This window comes from Lepisma saccharinum, chromosome 2, assembly GCF_977018435.1.
Source record: "Lepisma saccharinum chromosome 2, izLepSacc3.1, whole genome shotgun sequence".
NCBI lineage: Eukaryota > Metazoa > Arthropoda > Insecta > Zygentoma > Lepismatidae > Lepisma > Lepisma saccharinum.
This window is the reverse complement of record NC_139230.1, coordinates 202,292,747-202,317,429: the sequence shown is the minus strand read 5'-3', so window position 1 is coordinate 202,317,429 and position 24,683 is coordinate 202,292,747. Positions and strand designations below refer to the sequence as shown.

The window sequence follows — 24,683 nt, the reverse complement described above, 5'->3', positions numbered from 1 at the left end:
ATCGAAACAAATGGTCGCCTGTTTTTTCGGGAAAACTGGTCATGTGGCAACTGGGCCTTTAGAGGAACGTAGTGTGTGTCCCCCTCCCTGGTCCCTCGGTGCGGGTGCCCTTGGCTACAATAATAAAAAGTTACAATTATAGAGTACATCCAGAATGTTTATTTTCTCTGTACGAAAATTTACTGAAATTATCATAGTTTCATTAACACACTCAACAAACATTACGATAGTAGGTTTATGTATGCAGTATCAGAAACAGAAAAATTTATATTTACATGCAATTTTTTATTTGCTTTATAAAACTGTTCAAATATTTTACAAGGCCGTTTTCTAGAAATAGCATTTCTGTAAAAAACATATATGTTTGGTGCCAAAAAACACACAAGCAACTTTAAGCGAGTTTTTTTAAAAAATAAAAATAAATCGATTTAAATATAAAATCATCAAGAATGATTTTCTTCATTTTTATCTACCCTGGTTAAACCCAAATCACTTTTAGGTATATTTCCCGTATTTGAGTGTTTCCTGGTTGCTAACTTGACACTTACTAGGGGCCTTGGTTCGAATTTCGGCCTGTACATGGGTGTTTGTGTGTGTCCATTCATCAATTTCTTCATATCAACACTCATCCCCATCTTCGCAATTAGCCAAAAGTGGCAGAAAAGCAAAGTAAAATAAACCAAATCAATAAACAATAAAATCAATTATCAACAAAGTAAGATAACCCTGACTGTCATTTATTACTGTAAATACAATAAACAACATCTTTGTTCACAAATTCCCTTCTGAGTTTGCCTGGGTGTACAATAAAATCCATTTGATTATTTTCATATTCGCATGAGGAAAATCAATTCATTTATTTTTCAGGCAGCAGAAAACGCAGTGCCGACCATTGAAGACATCTTGCCTCCACAGAGACCAAGGCCAGTAATGTCTGCTGAACATCAGGCGTGTAGGGATCACGCCATTTTTGTAGACCGTTTCTCCCGTGTATTTTTCCCGGTCACGTTCAGCCTCTTCAATTTCATATACTGGAGTGTCTTCATCGAATTGTTTTAGAGGTATATATTTATTTTTTATCATATTTAAATAATGTATATAAAGTAAGTGGTGGTCGATGTTTTGAGAGTGGATCTTTCATATGATGATGATGATGATGAAATAAAGTTTTTTCTAGGTTCCTTATTTTAAGTCCAGTTTATGCACAATAGGGGATGTGATCAGCACCACGACTCCCGATGTTGCTCCCAAGTACTCATATTACTGGAGGCTGTGAGAACCACAGAGGCTCTTTATGAAGGGAATCGAACCCGGTTCTACTGTGAGGAAGGCAGATACCCTACCACTGGACCACCAGGACTGTAGGTGATGAGGAGATGACCGAAGTAAATGTTAACTAGGTTAAAGACTGTTGTATGCTAGCAGTGCAATGCAAGTTGTTATAACAGATTTGGTGGGTTAGCAACGGTCCGTTCCAGGATTCGGCCAGGGAAGATAGGGGGATTTATGAGCCAAGAGCTCGACCTAACGTTACCTGGTCTTGTTTACCCGTTGCAGTTACCAATGATCAGATTCTTAATATCTACCTCTTGCAGATAAGGGAAACAAATATAGATTTTAACATATTTAATTAATAGAGACATAAACCTAACATACTTACACAAGCAAAAGGATACACTTGTTACACATGATTGGCGCTTATCGCCACACACGACTGTATACTTATAGCACAATACTGTCCCGGGTTCGAACTCTTATGCACACACTCTACCGTGTAAATTACTGGCGCACTCTCTATTCCAAGTCTCGTCACGCACTTTGGAGGATAATGTTCCTTTTCGAGCCTAATCGCACACTGTCCTCTCCTCAAAACTATTTCCCCAAAACTGTAGGTTTTGGTGGATCACGTGTCCCCCTGGCCCAATCAGATTGTCCGGCGTCGTTTTGACCAAACCGTGAGAACAGCATCTCCTGGTCATTCCCTGGATCCTACAGTTTCTGCCACATGTTACATAAATTAGTTCGGCGACGATGGACCGTGTCCAGTCGAAGGGAAACAGGGCTGGCTCATTTGTCACTTCTCCCATTCCTTCGTCCTGGTCCCTCCCTGGCTGGGGAGAGAAGAGCCCACACAGGAAGAAACATAGTTCCCAACTTTCCGAAGGAAAGTATTCTCAACTTTGAGCAACATAGAATTGCTATATATTCCCGTTCCCCCGGGGAAAAATTTCTGAACTTGTGAAGAAATTTTTCATCATTTGTCCTTCACTAGTGGAACACCCTGTATATGATAAGATGAAACTGTCTTTCACTAGTCGAACACCCTGTATATAATCACACTAAACTTTGTTCATTCACTTGGTGGACACCCTGTATATAGTTCAGCTGGACTTTTGTCCATTAAGTTCTGTCACACCATGACATCTTCTTCTTTCTTCATAAGGTTGGGTAAATTTGACTTAATAAGGTTGAAGGGTATATTTGTCTTCTCGGTTAACAAGGATTAATAACTGCCGATGTCTTCGCAAATCGTTGGGATGGGAAGGAAAGAAGGATGGGTTATTCTCTCTTCTTTCTATCTGGAATGCCAAACGTCACTGGGTTTGGACTTCATAAAGTTTTGGTGTTCTCGGGTGTCTACAGAGGAAACAACTCTTTTGTCACTTTGAGTCTATGGGGAACTTCTGGAAGCTTTTCACAAATTACACCACGGCATGTCGATTAACTGGATGTGTGGGTAAGGGACACGTGATTTCTTTCGCACCACTGATGAGAGTTCATCTCCTTGGCGAAATGTTCAGATTGTCTCCGATGAAATGTTCTATCACCATCACTTCACTTAGTGTTTGTTTAGAAAGCGCTTAATCACATTTAATGTCAATAATTGTCTATCCTAAATACTTCATCACCATGCATTACGAAAATAATCGTTTTCATTTACTTCATTTTTCCAAAAATTGCAGGATATATTATACACATACATCTTACTTCTACCGTTCACACATAGAGAGATAATGTTATTACACGTATCATGATTACACTTAGTAGAGAATTATCCACTCGAATATATTTATTGAAAATCAAAATATGAATGATATGACCATATCAAGTATATTAATAATATGATAATGGTGAACTCTATTAGCAATATATTATATTTCCTTACTTTATAAATGGTCATTTTGGAACCTGAAAAGTACATGAATAAATGTTGAATAAAAGAAGCAACGTGAATACGAATTGTATACAGATAATTGTCTTGTAATCATCTGACCATCATGATGATAAATTAGACAGATTCTTATAACCCATTTTTATAATACCTCATACACGTAAACATAAAGAAAAAGATCAATAAAATACACTAATAAGCAAATGAAATTTCAACGTTGACCTAACATCAGTAAATTCTAAGCATAACATATGGGACATTTGAATATACTAAAATGAAATTAAAACATTTTGAACTCAATCACCTCATGAACACAAGAACACAGGTATTGATTCTCATACACATACACCGCTTACCTTATTTACTCATCTCATACCCCTAGAATTTAAAATAAACAAACTTCTACTTAGGTTTCACTTTTGAAACTACCAGAAAACATATTTATTTTGAAATTGATTAGAATGATGATATTGAACATAATAAACAGACAAGAGTTCAAGATGTCATTTTTTCATGAGTTAAAAGTTGACATAATACTCATATTTTCAAGACATAATCTATCAGTAAAATACTTTTTTTCTTTCTGTTAATTAGATTTTTATATGATTCTTCATAGAAACTTAAGAACAAAATGCCAAAACATGACAATATGTAAATACTTTTTACCTTAGAATATCATCAGTATAAAATAGATTTACAAAGTATAAATACGTCAATAGTATGATCTCGTATTGGCCTATCAACATGTTAATGTGATTAGTTCATTTTTATTACATAAGTTTGCGATCGTCACTTTTATATGTATAGTTTTTCATTTATAATAAGTAAACAAAATACGTAAAAAGACAAGTTTGCAAATTTACCGTGACCATCATTAATAAATTTTCTTCCTAAATAAATTTATTCCAGCACATACTTAACACTTTACCTACACTCAAATTTAAGTTTTTAAACTACTACTGAAAAACATAAAATATGCTGATAGCAGAATAAGTACACATTACCACGCAGATAAAATCTCAAATATCATAATTGTTGCTTGTTATTCGTACTGAAACAATTGTAATCTTTCTCAGGCAATAACCCAAAATCACACCTTAATATTATGTTATTCACAAGTTTATCAAGAGTACTGGAAAAAGTATACATAACTTAGAACTAAAAACCTCTTTCTACCATCCATTACTTCGAAGAAAATACCTATTTTTTTTTTTTATAAATTGACCCATAACTAAATTCTCATAGATACGAGGACAATAGTATCTGTTAGAAATATGTGTGTACACATCACTCAGAATATTTTTTCAGTACTTATAACTTAGAATCTGTACTTCCCTAGTTTGCAAGTAATAACACATATGTGCATTTATTAATCAAAAAAAGTTACGTAAATCATCTTACGGACTAAATTTCGCAACATCCTCACACACACAAATTAAGTGTTATAAATATCAAGTGTAAACACACATCAACTCATTTTCTTATATATAAGAAATGGTACTTTGAAATGAATATGGAAACTAATATGCTAACTTAATTGTCATAAAACTCTATAAAATTCTCTTGATCATTTGATCCTTCAATCATTCGACCTAAGAATAAATTTATCTTTCTTACTTCACCTTCTCTCTCTCACCAATTAGTAATTAATCACGTGCAGCTCATGCTTTAAGAAACGTGTTAGAAAGTGGATGCTCACTTGCAGCATAGGCAAAGTTAGTTTGAATACAAATGTCTAACATAATCTTATGATCTATTCCTATAGCCTACATACTTAATACTTGTAATACAAATGCAATGAATACAATATGCATTCCAATAAAGATATGAAGTAATACTCAAGCAATAAAAATTACTCTAAGCAACCCCTATCGATACTTGTTTATAAACTAATAACTATAGCACTACTGAAACTTCTAGCTACTACTAACTATTTTCTAGAATAACCCTTATTATTTATTTCCAAATCAAAATACTAAATTAAATTACCTTCTATCTGGAATCTCCTCTCTCTCTTTTACTGACCGACTTACTGATTACCTTCTTTCCTATTTTACAAATTTATAGAATACAATAGCCTGGTCGCCAGTGAAAAACCTGTTCCTTTCACAACTCCTAGAAAATCGATCTGAATTATAAACAAAAACAAATGACACTTGTTGCAACCCTAAGTATAGTTAACTAGATCAGAAGAGATGTTCTCACATAATTCCTTAAAATTAAAAATCTAAATATGAATATCCTTATATTGAAAAATTAAAATAATATGACACTTAAAATATACTTTGATTATATTTAACTATGACACTTGGCGCAAGAATGCTATCCTTCGAGCCAGATGTTCTTGAAAGAAACTGTGTCCCTAGGGTAGACATCCCCTTTTTTTTTTTTGTCGCTGTGACCTTCACTCCGGCCACCCCAGCTGACTGACCATTCCTACCCTTCAGGGGGAGGGACAGAAACTTCTCCTCTTTTGCCTGAAAAGCCATAAACCTGGCCTTCTAGGACCGTGCTATTTCTTTACACACACAATAATAAAATAATAATAAACATCACAAATATAAAAGAAAGTAACTAATTATATAATAATCTTAAACATTTACTAGTGATATAGTACGTACCAACTGCGTTATATATATTTTTAACAACTAATAATCATTTCCTTGTCATGTGCTGTGAGTACGAGTGCGTTGTGAGAGAAAGAAAAACATTGACCTGCGAGGGATGGTTGCTAAAAGACCCTCCCTCTCTTCTTCCTTGCCTTTTTCTTACCAATGTATCCAGCACCTTTCTTCTCCCGAATCTTTAAATTAATATAACCTTTGTAACGACTGACAAATTTATTGGTGGACCCTAGACCTTCTTAATCTAATTTTAAAAAGTGAATTTGCATTAATTGACGCTGCATATAAGTAACTATAAAATAATTCCAACTTTTAAATTTCACTGCCGAGCATATCTCAAGCAAAGTAAAACAAATTACATTTATCTTATGACATTGTGCACTGTTCAAATTGACTAATAATATAATTTTCCATTTGTGACATTATAATTGAAGCACATTTCAGCATGTAACTCGTTCATCCTGAAACAAAAATCGTCGTATGTCCCCCCTACTCTAGTAAAATATCCCTTCTACTTAGCAACGCTCCTACCAGCGGAACTCGCACACAAAATAAACCCATCGCCTTCCTGGCGGACACAATAATAAAATTCTTCGCTCTCTGGCGGACACAATAATAATAATTACTCGCACTCTGGCGGTACTAATAAAACCAACTTCATCGCTCATTGGCGGACTTAATACAATAACTTCATCGCTCATTGGCGGACACAATAAAGTAAAACTCATCGCCTTCCTGGCGGAACCATTTAAAAAAATCATGGCTCTCTGGCGGACGCAAAAAGTAATCGCTGTCTTGGCGAAACTAATAAAATATAATCTCTACGCTCTCTGGCGGACTCAATAAAATAACTTCATCGCTCATTGGCGGACACAATATAAAAACTTCATCGCTCATTGGCGGATACAATTAAATAAATCTCATCGCTCTGTGGCGGACTCAATAAAATAAAACTCATTGCCTTCCTGGCGGGCACAATTATATAACCCTCTTGCTTCTTAACCATGTCACATCACGTCGTCTCACTTTAAACTTAAATTTCACCTGAATGTCACAGCACAAAATTTTTCACATTACTTGAGCTTTATAAAATGAAAATGTGCATACATTTCTTAACTTTTAATCGAAGTTCATTTATTTATGTAATGAATATTTCCTTTTTCACAGCGTTTAATTATCATACTGTTGGATTACGGGTCACCACTTTAATAGACTGTTATACGAATTTCTTTAGTATTAATTAAATCTTCACTCATCGTATAAACTGACGTATTTTAGATAATTTTTACTCATTAAACACATTACGACACTCTCACGTACGCTCACTAATGAATTGAACAAGACACCTTAATCACTCACTAAATATAACTTGAACGGAACACATAAACATTTAATTAATTTCACTGGTAAAATAACGCAATTAGCACATAAAATAAATTATTAACTAACATTTTATGACATTTTACATCTCAATACACATATTTCTGTAGTGCACATTAACTGCTCTTATTCACGCTTAATTAATCTTCCGCCACTTGGGAAGGAAACAAATCAGGTCTCATTTCTTTGATTTTCTTCAAATAAAATTGCCTTTTCCTAATTGAACAATTCCAAATCTTCATGTGACTGACATGCTGGTTGTCACGAACTTTTCCTGTAACGCAGTCGAGTAATGTGAACGTATTTGGAGTTTCTTGCTGCAAGCAAAAGTAAGGTCCTTCGTAGGTCTCACAGTATTTTTTGATCCTTTGATCCAGCAAGCTACTCAAGTAGTGAGTCTGCAGGAAGACGAGCTCACGCTCTTGTACCTCAGGTCTGTGAGCCCAAGCTTGGTTTTGCCTGGAATTCTTTTTGTTTCGAATTTCTGTGGCTCTGACTACCGCCATGTACAATTTCTCCTTCCACTTCATCTCCTCAGACTGGGATATGTTAAAGTGATCTCTCACGGCCTTGTCCAACGGAGAGTTTAATTGCAGTTCACTAGGTGCAAAGCCTAAGCTGTAATGAATGCTCCCATTCAAGAGATTGACTATCGTGGGGACATATTCTGGCCAATCCTTGTGGGCCTCCTTGCAAAATATCCTCATGAGCCGATTAAGTTCTTTATGCACTCTTTCCACCAGGTTGCTGCTCGGATTATATAAGGGCGTGTAACCTATTTTCACCCCATACGAAGCCAAAGTCTCCACAAACTTTTTTGCCTTAAATTGGGTGGCGTTATCACTAATTACTTTGTGCGGGATACCAAGATGCATGAAATAATCATGCGTCAGTTTACGAAGGATGCTCTCCGTGTTACAGCTGCGTAATGGGTATGCAGTTAAATACCTGGTTTTCACATTCTGCACAGTGAGAAGGAACTTTTCTCCCCGCCTTCCCCTTACAAGAGGGCCTTGGATATCGATGCACACCACCATCTCGGGCGACGCCATGTCGTGTGCCCTCAGATTTTGTCTCGGCGGATGAGTATTGTCTTTTGTTCGTTGGCAGGCCTCACAGTCGTTCACATATTCCCTGACATGCCTTCTCATCCCCTTCCAATAATACGTCTTCATAATCCTCCTTATCATTTTTTCGAACCCAAAATGACCTAAGTTATCGTGATATGTTCGCATGATCAGTGGAGTTAACGTACAGGGGACACACACTTTCCATTCCTGAGAGAAGTGAAAATCTCGTGTCACAAGAATATCATTCTGTAATGCATAGAACTTCATCCAGTTTCTACCATGTGTGGCGCCCCCCTCGGTTGCGCCTTCTAAAAATTCAATGATTGGCAGCAAATTGGGATCTTTGCGTTGTTCTGAGGCCAGAACCTCTCTGGGCACCTCCAACATTTCATTCTTGAATGTGTTTACATGGTGAACAGTGATTTTTTCGGGCTCTGCTTCCTCGAAACTTCGTGAGAGTAGGTCCGCGAGTTGGTTATCACTTCCCCGACAATACTCGACATCAAAACTGTGACCTTGCAGCTGTAACGACCAACGCGTTAGACGTGAATTCCAATCCTTGGATGAATTTAACCATTGAAGTGCACGGTGATCGCATATGACGGTAAACTTAGTTCCAGCTACAAACGATCTGAACTTGGAAATACAGAATATTATACTTAGGCATTCGAGCTCCGTGATAGTATAATTAACTTCATAGGGCCTTAATGTTCTACTGGCAAAGTAGATAACCCTCTTTTCACCATTTACCCTCTGAAATAAGTATCCCCCTACTCCAATTGTTGAAGCATCGCACTGGATGTAAAACTTTTCATTCATGTTGGGATGATGCAGCGTCACATTTGCAGCTATTACTTCCTTCATCCGGATAAAACTGTTTTCTTCGGTTTCACCCCATTGCCACCCCTTACCCTTTTTCAAGAGATCGGTAAGTGGCTTGCATAACTCTGCGAAATACGGAACGAACTTTCTCAGCCAGGAGAACGCTCCGATCACTCGTTGTATCTGTTTCAGGTTTTTTGGCCTTGGGAGCTGCTCAATGGCGCGTACTCTGTCAGGGTGAATATGTATTCCCTGTTGGTCAATCAGGTGGCCTAAATAATTCATCTGTTTTTTACAAAAAAATGTTTTTTCAGTTTCACTGTCATGTGCGCGTCACGCAATTTGTTAAATACAATGCGTAAATTCCGTAAGTGCTCCTGAAAAGTCTCTGTTCTAATACAAAGATCATCCACATAGATGATTACCTGTTCTGAAAGGCTGTTACCTAAGCACTTTTGCATGGCTGCATTAAACGCTTGAGTTCCATTGCAGGATCCGAACACAAGTCTCTTATATTGATAAGATTTTCCCTCAAAACTGAACGCAGTATACTGCTTTGAGTCCTCAGTAAGGCCAATCTGATGAAATCCGCAATTAAGATCAACCGTTGTTATATACTTCTTCCCTTGAAATCCCTGTAACGCTTCTTCTATTTGAATATTAGGGGCTTGCATGATCTTTTGGTGAACATTAACACCCCGCATATCGACACATATGCGTAGAGTTTTATCAGATTTTGGAATAACCACAAGCGGATTATGATGTGAAGATTCACTGGCTTCTATTATGTCCCACTGCAACAACTTGTCTAAGTGTTCCCTTACTTGTTGCTTATAATGGTAAGGTATCGGATAAGGTTTGGAAACGATAGGTTGGTCGGTGTCAACCTCAATTTTATGGGTGTATTTAGTGCATAGCCCTGGTTTTTCGTCAAACAAGTCCTTAAATTCCAGTAACAATTGAAATAACTGCATTTGTTCATCCGAGTTTAAAATTTCAGCTTCCCTTACTTTCTCCCACATCGCTTCTCTGCTAGCCACCGTGTCTTCTTGTTGATTCATATTGCAGCCATAAAGATGATCAACGTTCAGCTCACTTTCTTCCCCACCCCCTGTCTTAACAAAAGGTAGCGGTAATAATGGCACTACTTGCCTGCCCTGTTCAGTGTCTATAAGCAGCTCTTTATGTTTTAGGTCAAGCGTGGCGTCCAGGTTATAAAGCAAGTCTAAGCCTAATAGGATTCCAACTGGCAACTCTTTGACTATTAAAAATTGAACCTGCATGGAATGTTCTGCGATGATAATTTCCATGGTCACTTTTCCTAAAGTTTTTTGTTTGCGTTTTCCACTATAATCCACTAAAATTACGCCCTCCACCGGCCGTAAGATGGGATGTGTCACTTCCGATGTAATCTGCCTCCAGATTGATTCGGCCATAAGACAAATATTACAACCAGTATCTAGAAGTGAACGGTATTTGTTTCCATTTATTTCCACCCAAACAAACGTGCTATGCTTTAACCGCTCCCTGATATTCACAGGTAACGACATATTATTCTGAGTATATTTTTCTTCGTCTTGCATTAAATCGTCATAAAAACCAAAGTCTATTTGACAAACATGGGCTATTTCTGGATAATTTATGATCGCTTGCTTAATGTGAGTTTCTTCATCACATTCATAATCATTTGCGTAGCCCCCTTGTCTCAAATGTGTTGGCCCCTCCATTATGACTGAAATGGAAGGGTCCCTTGGTAGTTTAAAGGCCCATTTCCGGTAGAATCCTGGTCAGTCAGTGGCCCACCAGCTGCGGGTTGAGAAAAAGGGGGTCTAGGTGCGTTCCCGGTGCCTTGCCTGTGGCTATAACCACTACCGCGAGCCGCCTCGTTATTTCTCTGTGGGGAAATGGGTCGCCGCTCTCTTGGGAGCCCCTCGTACTGTCCTCGCTGCTGCAAATCGTCATATCGTCTTTGCGAAGTCCATCTATTCTGTCCTTCGGTTCCTCTGAAATTACGATCAGACTGTCTGTCTCCGAAATTCCTACCCCATTGTCTAGCATTGTTTTGCTCTCTCCGCTCTCTGCTGGCCATGTTATAAGGTGGAAAGCGTGAATTGACTGGAGGGCTTGAAGGACGACTACCTGCCACCGGACCAGCGCCCCTTTGCGGTTTTGACGTCCTTACGTTTATTTGCCTGGTTCCATAGACCCGGTCTCCCTTCTCCTTATTGTCCTTGAAATTTCTATCCCTATCGTTTGCTTTATATCTTCCACCCTCATTCTGATGATAAATTGCATCGAATCTCGACACAATTTCTGCCGCCATTTCCAAACTTATGTACGGATGAACCAATAAAGCCTCTCTCACTTTATTAGGCATTTGATTGGCCACAAGCACAGTTTTCTGCTGGTCAGACATGTCCGGTTGAATGTTGTTAAGGAGATGAATCTGTGACCAGAAGTAACTCAGCATGCTTTTTCCGCTTTCTCTCTGGTAACGAGCGCTCATTACATTGGCCAGGAAAGTCGATTTCCACGAATCGGATTGATAAGTGGCAAGAAACATTGATTTGAATGTTTTATAGTTCACAATGCTGTGCTTGACCTGAAGGTACCAATTTTTTGCTACCCCCCGCAAAAGTAGTGGTATGTATCTTAAATACTCGGACTCAGGAACACCCAATAACTCGAATGACTCTTCGAGGTCCTGCAGGAACTGAGATGCGAGATAATCTGTGCGCGCCGCGCTGTACTTTGGGAATCGCTGTAGGTCTCCATATTTAATAATCTTATGATTGTGGGAAAGTTGCCCTCCGGAATTCTTACCGCAAGGTGCATCAAGAACAGACTCCTCATCGTCACTGAAAGACACTTGTCCCCTTCTTGACGTGCAAAAGCTGTTTCGTGTTTCCTCGCAGCGAACCCTTTGATTAGTTACCGCACGGGACTGAGGAACATCCCTGTTATTAATAGTCTCGTATTTACTATCAATATGATCCCTTCTGCATCCACATGTTGACTTGTGAGCAGTGTCGTTATCGACTTCAGGCACCTGTACTTGAGGATTCATTAGCGGAGAATCTTTTGTCTCCTTTGGTTTTTCAATTTGATTTAGTAACTGAAAACATTCGCGTATTCCCCCATCTATTTGTTCAATTTCACTTGCAAGTTCCAATAAATGTTTACTCTGACTACTATGGCTTTCTTCCAAGATGGTTACTTTTGTTTGAATTTCTTCATTGGTCTCCCCTTGCTTCGTTAATTCTGATTTTAATTCCTTCACTGAATTATCAATAACATCAAGCTTCCCATTTACGCCTGGATTATCGCCCTTTCCCGCAATATTCTCATGCATGTCATTTATGTCACTTTCAATCCCTTTGATATTTTCGTTTTCATTGTCAATTTGCTTTTGCAGCCTATTTTCTAATTCCCCAATTTTTTCATTTTGTTGCTTAATTTCTTCACTTTGTTGCTTAATTTCTTCACTTTGTTGCTTAATTTCTTCACTTTGTTGCTTAATTTCTTCACTTTGTTGCTTAATTTCTTCACTTTGTTCCTGAATAATTTCCTTAAGTGGGGAGACGGCTGCTTCGATTTGTTCCCTAATAAAAGTAGCAAGTTCGGCGTCCATGGCGCGAGTTCTGGGCATAACTAATGAATCATTAAAAAATGAGTTTTCCTTAAGAGGAACATTAAAAAATTCCCTTTTAGTAAAACTTAAAAATTTACCACATCTCGCGAATTATTAATATTTAGAAATTCCAATTGATATTGGGTCACTCCCTACTCTCATTTATTATTTATCTATCGCCTGTTTTATTCCTCCACATGCTGCGAGGATGACGCGCATGCAACACTCCCGAACAGACGGCAAATTAAGACCTGATCGTGATGAATGCAACGGTCGAATTTTGATTAATTTAGGTCCCCGTTCGGGCGCCATATATAACAGATTTGGTGGGTTAGCAACGGTCCGTTCCAGGATTCGGCCAGGGAAGATAGGGGGATTTATGAGCCAAGAGCTCGACCTAACGTTGATAAAACAAAGGACCTTGTTTTATCAAATGCATGTCTGATGACTATAATAACATGTTGTGTGTCTCTTATAGGCTGAAGGAGAAGTGTCAATTTCACAGTGATTATTCTCTGGATGGTATTTTGGAGCCTCCGAGGATGCTGTGATTGTAATTTGATGTTATAGATGACTCCCCATTGGATGTGATCAATCCAGTCACTTGGGCATCATCTTTTGTTGTGACTACAAAAATCTATTTGATAGATATATAAAATCTATTTTGGATGTATGGTTTTGTATGACCAATATACATTGTTAAATTTCAGAAAAAAAACAACATGTAAGCACAAACTTGTAAGACTAATATATATTACATGAGTATCGCATTATTTATTGAATGAGACAATACCTCTCCTTAATTGATGTTCCTTTCGTTCATCACTTTCTGAAGTTTATCGATAACATATGCCATTCTTCCTGTAGGAAATTTCAATGTTAATCTTTCTTCCTTACAGTGAAACTTGAGAAGTCAAGACAATACGCTAACGAAGCATTTGTGCCTGAAATCACGAATATTGGAGAGCTTCTTTGAAGTGAGACTCAGTTTCACATGTAGTCACTTTATACTCCTTAAAACGGCATAGCACTGTTTTCATTAACGATCTCATCCAATACTCTGCCCCACCTATCTCTGGAGCAAGGGTGCGCATAGCGGCAGAGAAGGGAGGGGGAATCGAGTGGGCAGATCGAAGGAGTACATGCTGCTGGGAAGGCTGGTAACTGCAGTCGCTCCCCCTCCGTGCAATCCCATTCCCTCTCCCGTGTTAATTGGTGGAGCCGTCTTGCGTCACTACTTGCGCAGAGACTTTCTTTCGTTCGCCTGCTCCAGAGATAGCTGGACAGATCGTGTAAAGGTTGTCCCCTGGGTACATTACAATCTGCAATGGGGTGTAGATGGTGGAGAGCTAGAGTTCCACACATTCTTGATCACGGCTATAATGGAGGTCCTCCCCACGTATTCCTTGATGAGAAGCTGAGTAACCTCCAGAATCAAATCTGAAGAGGCATTGAGGGGAACTTCCTGCCCACAGTCTGTCCCAAAAGTCTGTAGAGCAAAGCCGCGCATAGCTGTAGAAAAGATGAGAAAGCGAGTGGTGGAGCAAAGCAGTGCGCGCTGCTGCAAAGGACTGACAGTGGCAGATGCATTTTCCTCTTCATACATTCATTTCCCCTCTCAACGAAGTCGAGTCCTCAAAAGTCACTACTTGCGCGGAAGACTTGATTTCGTTCGCTTGCTTCACAGACTCCTGGGACAGATTATAATGTCACCCATTTCAAGAAGCCAACTCTATTCGCCATCGTGGTATCCTTTATTATTTTGTGGACTTCTGTTTCAAAACAGAGGATAGTCGGTCTCCATGACAGAGAAGTCAACGTGCCATGGATCCAGAGGTACCAGGGTAGAACCTTAGTTAAGATATGAATGTATTATTATTTAAATTTGGTATTCTTTACTTCGCTTTTCTACCACTTTTGGTTAATCGCGAAGATTAGGATGAATGATGATATGAAGGCATTGATGAAGGAACATTCGCAAATAACACCCATTCCTCATTCCTGGACCAGGAATCGAACCCAGAACCACTGGCGTCGTTTCACACTGAGCTAATCTCTCCGCCACCACGAAGGTCGTCATGTATCATTGTGATTGATCCATTATACATTTCATCATTCATTCTAATTCCATAGTCCTTTTATTCCAGCAGTATGTGCATGTCATTTGATATTAAGCAGAACATTTCTGATGTGATTCTAACATTTATAAAGCTTCACAGAAATATGTTCTGATCGCTGGCTGTAAAGAATTTTGGCTCTCGAATATGTTGCTTAAGTCGCTGCTTTTGTACATGTATCTAGTAAAATTCATGACGCTTCGTGCCGACAGTAACATAAAAAAAGGTACGTCACCAGTTTTTAAATTGTGTACTTAATTCCAGTCACGTGCAAGGTATCAAGGTGGAAGAGATTAATCTCCAAAAAGTGCAAAGTCAAGTGATTATCTTCAGCATACTTACTGCATTTTTATCGCAATATATTATATGAATTTATAACTTCAAACTTTTGTTCATAGGAGTGTAAGATAAAAGGGGAAACAACCCCGCACTGCACTGTGAAAACATGTAATGAATGTGAAGTTGAAATTTTACGCATAGTCGAGGTATACTCTACCCGAGGAATCTGGAGCAAGCGAAAGAAATCAAGTCTCTGCGCAAGTAGTGACTCGAGATGGCTCGACCAATGAACGTGTAAGAGGGGAAGTGAGTGTATGAAGAGGAAAATTCGGCTGCAACTACCAGCTGTTAGGAGCAGCGCGTACTGCTTCGCTTCGCACAGTGGCTTTCTCCCCTTTTCTACCCTTATGCGTGGCCGTGTTCCATAAATTCCCGGGACTGAGTATATACTCTATCCCCGGAATCTGTGGAGCAAGCCCGCTCATAGCGGCAGAGAAGGGGCGGGGCGTCGAGTGGGCAGAGCGAAGTATATTCTGTCTCAGTTATCTCTGGAGCAAGGCAGGGAAAGGGGGGAATTGGGTGGACAGAGCGAAGCAGTATATGCTGCTGGGAAGGCTGGTAACTACAGTCGCTTTCTTCTCCTCCATGCAATCCCGTTCCTCTCACGTGTCCAATGGTGGAGCCGTCTCGCATCACTACTTGCGCAGATACTTGTTTTCGTTCGTTTGTTCCAGAGATGCTCGGGACAGAGTATAGCTGCGTTAGAAGTATACGAACGCACGGGCATGAAAATAGGTGACTGGGCAGAATTGCGCTGGTGCCACATATGGGAAAAGCAAAGCGAGAGCGGGACAAAAGTCGCTGGTTCCCGCGCACTGTGTGGCAACGTCAACCGGGCTGCGTTGCCTAGTTCGAGCGTCAGACCGACCTCTCTCCGGGGCACTTTTGTGTCGTCCCTGACCTTTCAAGCAAATACTGTCAGGTTGTATCACATGGATTACAAAGACCGATTCTACAACTCTAAATTGAGATATTTTATTCTCTTAAACCTCCTAACACACGGGGTTGTGCTCCGAAGTGGCAACAGCGCGAACTTCTGCCACCCGCCTAATTTCATGGCCGTGCATTTAGTTCCTTCCAAGCACTGGTATTAAGTAATATTTCTTTGAAGCTTAGATATAGAAATTGACTGATTGATTGAGTTGGTGTTTAAGTCCACTTTATGCACAGTATGGCTAATCGGGACTGGACCTACAGTTTAAAGTGGGATCCGAACCACTATGTGCCTCCACCAGGAATCGAACCAGGGACCCTTTCTTAGATATAGAGAGACGGGGTGGGTACCTGTATTTATTTATTTAGCGTCTCCACATTGCTTTTAGCAACAGATTAGGTTTAGTGAAACCCTGCATCACATAAAGTCACCAGGTTTAGATATCGATTGCAAGGGAAAGCGGAGAAAATGCTGGGATGCTGAGAAAGAGGATCTTAAGAAAGGGATCCAGGAATAAGAGATGCTGAGTGTTGCAGTTGATCAAACACAACGACCTCATAAAAAGGAACACGATCCTCTGAAACTGATAATTAACTGTTAATAGGATATCTTGTACTAACGATCATGTTAGGTTACGGGTCTTTCTGTTCAAGCCAATAAGAATCACATTGAAAACTCAAGAGGTATTAAAAATGGTATTACTGTTTAATGCATTTACGCGACAAAGATTGTCTTAATAAACATTTTGGTAGATTGCCATTTTAAATTTCCTATTAAATATTTTGTTCACTTTTATACCTCTTCGATATTCGAAACAAGAGGAAAGAATAACTAACACTGAGAGAAAAAATAGACTTGTTAAGTCATTTCACGTTTCCAGGCTCTTTCGTTTCTCTGGTCAAAAAGCTTTTTAATTATTAAGGAATTAATGAGTATTACAATCTACAGGGTGTACCGTGAGTCTGGACCCATGGTATGAAACACATTCAACTCGCAGAAGGTGTTCAAAGTTTCCGTCGTTGTGCTGCAAACCGGGTTGATGAGGAGATCTCCACTTTCGTAGCAATGCGTTCCTTATGATGGAAAATGCCCTAAATTCTCATACAGCACGGCTTTCAGGTGGCTCAACAATAAAAATCAAGCTGAATAAGATCTGGATTTCTTGGAGACCACTTCTCTTGTCCTCTGAATCTAAAGTTTTGGAACTGTGTTAAGATAAGAAACTATATGAAAAATTCCTATGGGTCCAAACATATGGGACACCCTGTAATATCATCCACGCCTGTCTTTGTGGTGTCAACTTGTTTCGAACCTTTTTGTGCAGAGATCGAATCCTGGCAAAGGCATGCAGATTCTTTTCTCGTCTATTTCATCATCACCTAACCCAAAAAATAGAGAACATGTGTTCGTATTTCTCTCTCTCTCTCTTTTTTTTTTTAAAAAAAAAAGCTCTCTTGGCTAAACATCAACAACAGAAGAAAATACATAACACTCACCTTGCACAAAACTCTCAAGAACATCTCCCCAAAATACTTGGTTGGTTGAGTTGGTGTTTTAAGTCCACTTTATGCACAGTAAGACTAATGAGGATTGGACCTACAATTTGGAGCAAATACAGAATACCGGAAGTATCTTCAATTGCTTTGAAATTCGGCATACTCACTAATTTTGACCTCGTAATCACGAATCTGCAATTATAATTTGACGGTCACGTCTAGAAATTGAGAAATAAGTCGAAAGAAGTGGGTTCGTGAACGGAGTAAACACCATTGATTTAAGAAGAATAGAACAATTTTTTGCAATGTTTAGCGTTTCAAAACTATGTTTACGATCACCCTTATTTTTTACTATGCTTGCCTAACCTAACCGAACCTAACCTAACCTTAACGTAAATGGTTCGTGGGGCAAACATGTTTTCCACATTTACCGAAGACGCCATATTCTCACATGTAAAGCAACGATCCATGGAACGGGTCTCACGTATTGTACAATATTTGAGCAACCTTCCGATGTTAGTGTGCTTTCTTTTAGCAACTAAATTTTAACTATGCTTGCCTAACCTAATCTTACCTTACCGAAAATGGTTCGTGGTGATATCAGCAAATGCTTTGACAATGTTGAAGAAGGGAAGACGCCATTTTTCTGAAATGAAACCTTGAGCACTGTTGCCAAACTTACCTCTAATCAAAGGTGCATTCCACATGCTCTTCTCCCTCCAAGTTATCCTAATCAAAGCCGCATTCCACATGCTCTTCTCCCTCCAGGTTCTCATGGTCACTGTCGTCATGTTCCTCATGCTCCTCGCAGGTTGTGGGATTGTATAATATTCCAGCTAGCTTGAAAAATTTTAAAGTGCGGTCCGATCGTAACTGAAGGCACCATTTCATGAACATGTATTTTGCAAGAATATCGGAATATTTTTTTTCTTGTTCCAGAAGAATTTAAAGTGGTTTTAGCCTTCCTCCATGTCGACTCTATGCTGTTTGTGTGAGCTCCAGTCTCTTCATGGACGAAGTTGATACTCTGATTTACTTTAAGGTGCTGGAAACCCTCATTCTCAAGCTGGTCGTATGCTTTTCAACAGTCGTAAATGATCGTTGTACCCGGCAAAATCCATTCCTTAATGACAGATATCAAAGTTCCCGCGTCCCTTTTCTCTACAGGCACCAGAAAACACCGTCCGCTTCCTCTCTCAATACCTCCAAAAACCCATTGCTCCTCCACACGATGACCGCGATGGTACTTTCTTTTTCCAAACTTTGATTCGTCTATCTCAACAATTTTTCCAACACCTCCAACCTTCTGACGGTCCTCGTGAAAGGAATGTTCTACAACCTCCCGACAGAAGGATGCCCAGTCAACACCTGTTGTGTACACAATCTCAGCCTCATCGCAAATAATATTCAAATAACAATTGGATACCCACAGTCGTACGAAAATGCACACTTGTAACAAGGACAACTTTGACCTTGCGAAGAAAGTTCCTTTACTAAGGGAAACAGAGTAATTACATGGCTGCGATTTCTTCCTACTGAACTCAACCTTTTTCCAACACTTTCATGCATATTTATCAATGGACGCATAATTTGCATAATTTTAAAATGTGCCCTTCTTTGGGCAGAACACAGAAATCCTTTAATTTGTTGATCAAGCCACGTCCTTCATCTTCCATACTCCATTTATGGAACTGTACCACATTAACAATCTTATCATGCCTGTCCTCCGCCATTGTTCCACGATCAATGCTCTCCAAGTAACAAAGCAACAGTGTTTCAACGATGTAGACAGCGTAACGAATAGCGAACTTCACTTGTTCACATCATGAAACATGGCTAACATATTAGTGTATCGACAATCATAGCGGTAATGTATGCACGTTATTTTGCAATTTCTAGACGTGACCGCCAATTTTTAAGTGCAGATTCGTGATTACGAGGCCACAATTAGTAAGTATGCCGTATTTTAAAGTAATCGGAGATACTTCCTGTATTCCTAATATAGTACTGGGTGATTTTTTTAACCTGAATCATTTGAATATCTTGAAAAAAATTATCCTACAAAAAAATGTTTCAAATAAAAAGTTGATAGTTTGGAGGGGGAAGTTTAGTGGTGCAACAAAAGAACACCCCCTTCCCCTCTTGTAGGTGGGGCGGGGGGCAACTTTGAAATTTCAAATAGAAACCCCTATTTTTATTACAGATTCGGATTTTACGGAAAAAAATACATAAGTTTTGTCTGAAACATTTTTTTCGATTCGTGATAGATGGCGCTATAATCGACAAATTTTCATGAGCTGACATGAGGATCATGGGCCACAGCAGCTAACACATTAATTTCATTTTCTTCTCCAGTAACTGTTCTTCGACGGGTCCTTTGTTTAGGTTTAACACTTCCTTCAGTAGTAAATTGATTGACTGTACGTTGAACCGAAGCGAAAGAATGCACCCTGTCTGAAACACGCTGAGCATAAACAAAGACAGCTTGACAGAGATTCCTGCCAGATTCTCCATACACGAGAACCATTTCAATTTTCTCTTCTACAGTTAATACATCCATTTATATTAAAAAGTATCAACAGCTTAGTCAAATTAATCGATCGGACCATTCTTGTGATCTAATAAACAATGAAAAACAAACAATGATTTAACAGGAAAAGCCTAAAAAGGAACTGTTTCTTGACATTGTTTTATTTTTTTTCTGTTGTAGCTTTGTTAAGCATCTTTGACACAACAATAAAAAAAATTAAACAAATATCGAATCTAACTTTTAAATGTTGTAAATAGGCGAATTACCAGCTTAATGAAATCTCAAAAGATTGTCAAGAATTAGTACAAAGTTCATGCACCATAATATTTTATTTTTTGACTTTAAATGAATTGCGAAATGAAATACATTGGTTTTAAAGTGTAAACATTCTAGAAATGAAAATTTGTCGATTATAGCGCCATCTATCACGAATCGAAAAAAATGTTTCAGACAAAACTTATGTATTTTTTTTCGTAAAATCCGAATCTGTAATAAAAAATAGGGGTTTCTATTTGAAGTTTCAAAGTTGCCCCCCGCCCCACCTACAAGAGGGGGAGGGGGTGTTCTTTTGTTGCACCACTAAACTTCCCCCTCATGATTCAGGTTAAAAAAATCACCCAGTATACCTACAATTTAAAGTGGAATCCGAACCATTATGTGCCTCCAACCGGTATCGGACCCGAGACCCCCAAACTACTTATACGATAAGATCTGTTCTGGTAGAACATTGGTCAAACACCATATCAGCAAGAAATACAATCTAAAAAAACACACACACATAAAACCTATATCTCTTCTTGATCATTTCTTGTATTCCCTCTCTCTGTTTCTTCTATATTATTTCTATTTGTCGATTTATGCTATTCCTTTATCTTCTCTTTCTGCCTGTCTTGTTTCTATACTTCTCCTTCTTTCTTTTTCTTGCTTCTCGCTTTCACTTGTTTCTCTCGCTTTTCTATTTCTTTTCCTCTTCACTCTCTCTCGATTTTCATGTCTTTCTTTCTCTCCCCTCTCTCTCATTTATCTTTTTCTTCTTTATTTCTTTCTCTCTGTCGCGCTTTTCTATTTCTTTCTTTCTCCCCTCCCTCTCTCTCTCTCCTCTCGTTTTCTTTCTTTCTGTATCTTTTCTCTATTTCTTTCCTTCCCTCTCTGGCCGCATCTTATTTTCCTTCCGGGTCAACCAGATCAAGGGGCCCTGGGTTCGATACCGGATTCGGTACACATAGTTGCTCGGACCCACTGTAAACTGTAGGACCAATTTCGATTAGGTTTTGTGTGCATAAAGTGGACTTAAAAGAATCAATCAATCAATTTAATTCCCTTCTCCTTATCTCTGTGTGTTTGACTCGCTTCTGTATTTCACTCTCTCTGACGAGGGGGGAAGTTTGCAGTTTAACATTTGCAAGTGGGGAAAATCCAGATCGCCATGCAAGTAACCGAATTGAATATTCTATTCATGTTCATTTCTCATTATCGAGGCCCTACTCTAGGTTGCTTGAGATTGAACATGAGGCAGCCTCTATGGCGGGGTGGTATCATAACGCACTACCAAGCCAGGGGTAGTAGTTTCAAAATCATGGACAAAAAACGGGTGTACCGTATCATTATGTTTCCCACATCACTTATTTCATCAGTTCATAATTTATCTCCATCGTTTGCAATTAACGCAATAGGTACGAAAATTGTCGTAAAATAACCTAAATCATTTTGAGTGATGGTTAGACTGAGGATGCATAGAGGATTTTAGAGTGAACCATTGTATGTGAGAGATAACATTTTATCCCCAATACCAACTTCATAATGCTATAGCTCTTTTCAGTTGTTACGGCGTGCGCTCTAGAAGCTGGCAGGGGAAGTGGAGAGCGGGGAAACGACCTATCCAGCGCAACGAGACAGGCCGGTTAGAGAGAGAGACTGCAACGTTGCCAGAGTAGCGGGAAAGGGGAGTTGAAATCGAAAGAACCATGAAATACAGACGTCCCATTGTTCGCGTATGGCCTGAGAATGCGTATTATCCCCATCTTGTGGTCAGTAGAATACCGATAAGTGTATGATATCAAGTGTATACGTTGTAGGAATTCTTTCCAACTGTACCGAATGTTAGCTAGCATTGTCCATTACAATCACTGCGTCTTTGATGTTCCTTTCGTCAAGCGTATCTAAAAACTGCAAAAACCACTGAAAACTAATTTACATTCCTGTAGAAAACCAGTGTGACTGGAACCTACGTGACAAACAATAATGCGCCCACCTTTATCCACGGGCACTTTTAAACCCCCTGTACCCTCTTTAGTTTCCCAGATTTTCGTTGGAGCGTAATTCTGATGTATGTACGTTTCATCTAAATGAAATATCTATATAGGGCAAAGGTTCCTTATTTTTTAGAAAATGCATTTTTTGCAAAAACGTTACTCTGGCTGTAACTATATCGGCTCTCTCAATCAGAAATCGTCTACCGTCATTGCTCTTTTCGTACCTGAACCCCATATACTTCAGTATCCTCCACAACGACGAAACTCCCCACTGAAGCTTATTTGTGTTTGCAAATCAACGCGTAACTTGTTCAGTGTTGGATATTCACCCTTTACATTACCCGAGGATAATTCTTCTTATTATATCTTTATCGCAACCGTCGATTGCCTTTGTGATACTGTTCCTTTTGATTCGTTTGCGCGGTGATTCAAATGACATTGAACCCGCGCCTCAAGACTGTCTTTGCCTTCCCTAACAATACGCTGCACAGTTCGCGTACTCACTCCACAAGCTTCCGACACTCTCTGTTGCACTTTGTGCACACTTACCAAGGGACCACTGTTTTCTGCTTCCTTTCGAAAATATCCATGAACCCTATTGATTATTTTCCTGCATTGGCTACAAACTACCTCTTCCCTGTTCGCCACCGTACGATACTTACTGCGTTAATAAGCACAAAGCTCCCTATGGAACAACGAGAGTACAAATGAACGTCACATTACATGCCACATACACGTTTATCGAAGAAACAATGCAGTTAGGCAATACACGACGCGACAACAATTACTCCCAAGTATGTTATTCCTACATTCCGCTCATAACAAACAGGAATCAACACTGGGGCAAAACACCATCAGCAACGCGGTGAATTGGCAACACAGCAACGTGCAGAACGAAGTTAGCGCTGCTGCTTCCTCCCGCAACTGCGTAACTCTCGGCTCCACCGCTAGGTGGTCTGTTCTCTGGTTGGTCAGCGGCATGTTCCCCGGTCCCCACTTCCCCTGCCAGCTTCTAGAGCGCACGACGTAAGAACTGAAAAGAGCTTTAGCAGAGAATAGTACACGTACAGTCACGGACACTTCTGGGTTGTGCCGATCCTATTCGCTTTCAGTAATGTTGTTACAAGCCAGAAGTGTCCGTGACTGTACCGCTGATGATTCACCCTGTACACCCGGGCGTTAAAGAGCCCAGCACTTTTTGAGCTAGATTCGCAGAGAGGTGGCAGTAGTGCTATGTGGGATAAGCTTATTGAATGGACAGGTTGGCTTGATGGATGATGAGCAGCATGTTAAGACGACTAAAACCCTCTTCTCGCTGTTCACTGTCCAATATTACTTCACCTGACTTGCAATGATTTCCTGCCTCCTGCCTCCTTAGGAGGCTAATCGCGACGATGTGGATGAATAATATTTAGATAAAATTGGTGTAAGGACACTCACAGAGCAACACCAGTCCAATTCTTACACCCAGACCAGGACGGCGAAGTAAATATTGACTGAGGAAAGGAGTGGGGAACAACAAACATTTTTTTAGAAGAGAATGACAATTTCTATTATCACAAATATATGAGTCTCCCTGTTTTTACAGTTGTGTGACTATTATTTTGCTAACCAAAATTGCTAAATTGTCGTGGATTAACACGATCTCTCTCGCAAAATACCCTTTCGAACCTTTCAACAGAATTTCAGATAATATGTCGGCGTCCTTTCACTTGAAAATAATTGTTGTTTGATGGGAAAGCTGAGATGAGGAGTCAGAAAGGAAATTTGTTGCTCGGATTCCGCCAGTAAACGGATGAAAGGTCAGCTGGAGGAGTAGTTAACCTTGTTTATGATTTACAATACAAAGCAGGAGTAATTGTAAATGATGACATGTTGGGAAGCTGTGAACGAACAATGAAACTTACGATCAAAGAGATGGAAATTCAAAGCTTCGGGCCTAAACAGATATGTGAAAGAGGAGATAATGTTGCGGGTGTTGTTACAAGGTCTTGTAACCCCCGTAGGAAAACTCGTAACTCTGGCGTAAACGGCATGGAATCTAATCTTTGATAAAATTTCGTGTACGAAGATCCATCACGCCAGATTCACTTACTTGACGTATGTGCAAGCTGACATTTAAATAAATAGGAGGTGGTTCAGTGAGTGAGAGTGCGCCTTCCCTCAAATTATTTTCTACCTCTCAAGACAAGCGGCTTCCCCATCCCTTTGCTTTGAGGTGCAGAAGGAAAGCTCACACTGTACGGAGCAATCGCTGGAATCCACAGGTGCAAGCAAGATGCTAAAACCTTTGTCTCGGAAATCTGTGGAGCAATG

The 24,683-nt window shown here is 39.4% G+C and overlaps 1 protein-coding gene across 1 annotated transcript in view; it reads left to right on the top strand.

The window, feature by feature from the left end:
* LOC145981016 (glycine receptor subunit alpha-2-like) overlaps positions 1 to 13,436 on the top strand; it is a 358,476-nt gene extending 345,040 nt beyond the window's left edge. The window contains exons 10-11 of the mRNA XM_083114116.1: positions 868 to 1,061; positions 13,178 to 13,436. Coding sequence (XP_082970242.1) covers positions 868 to 1,059 — 192 coding nt within the window. The 3' untranslated portion in view covers positions 1,060 to 1,061; positions 13,178 to 13,436. The remainder of the gene's footprint in view (positions 1 to 867; positions 1,062 to 13,177) is intronic.
* Positions 13,437 to 24,683: the final 11,247 nt, after the last annotated feature.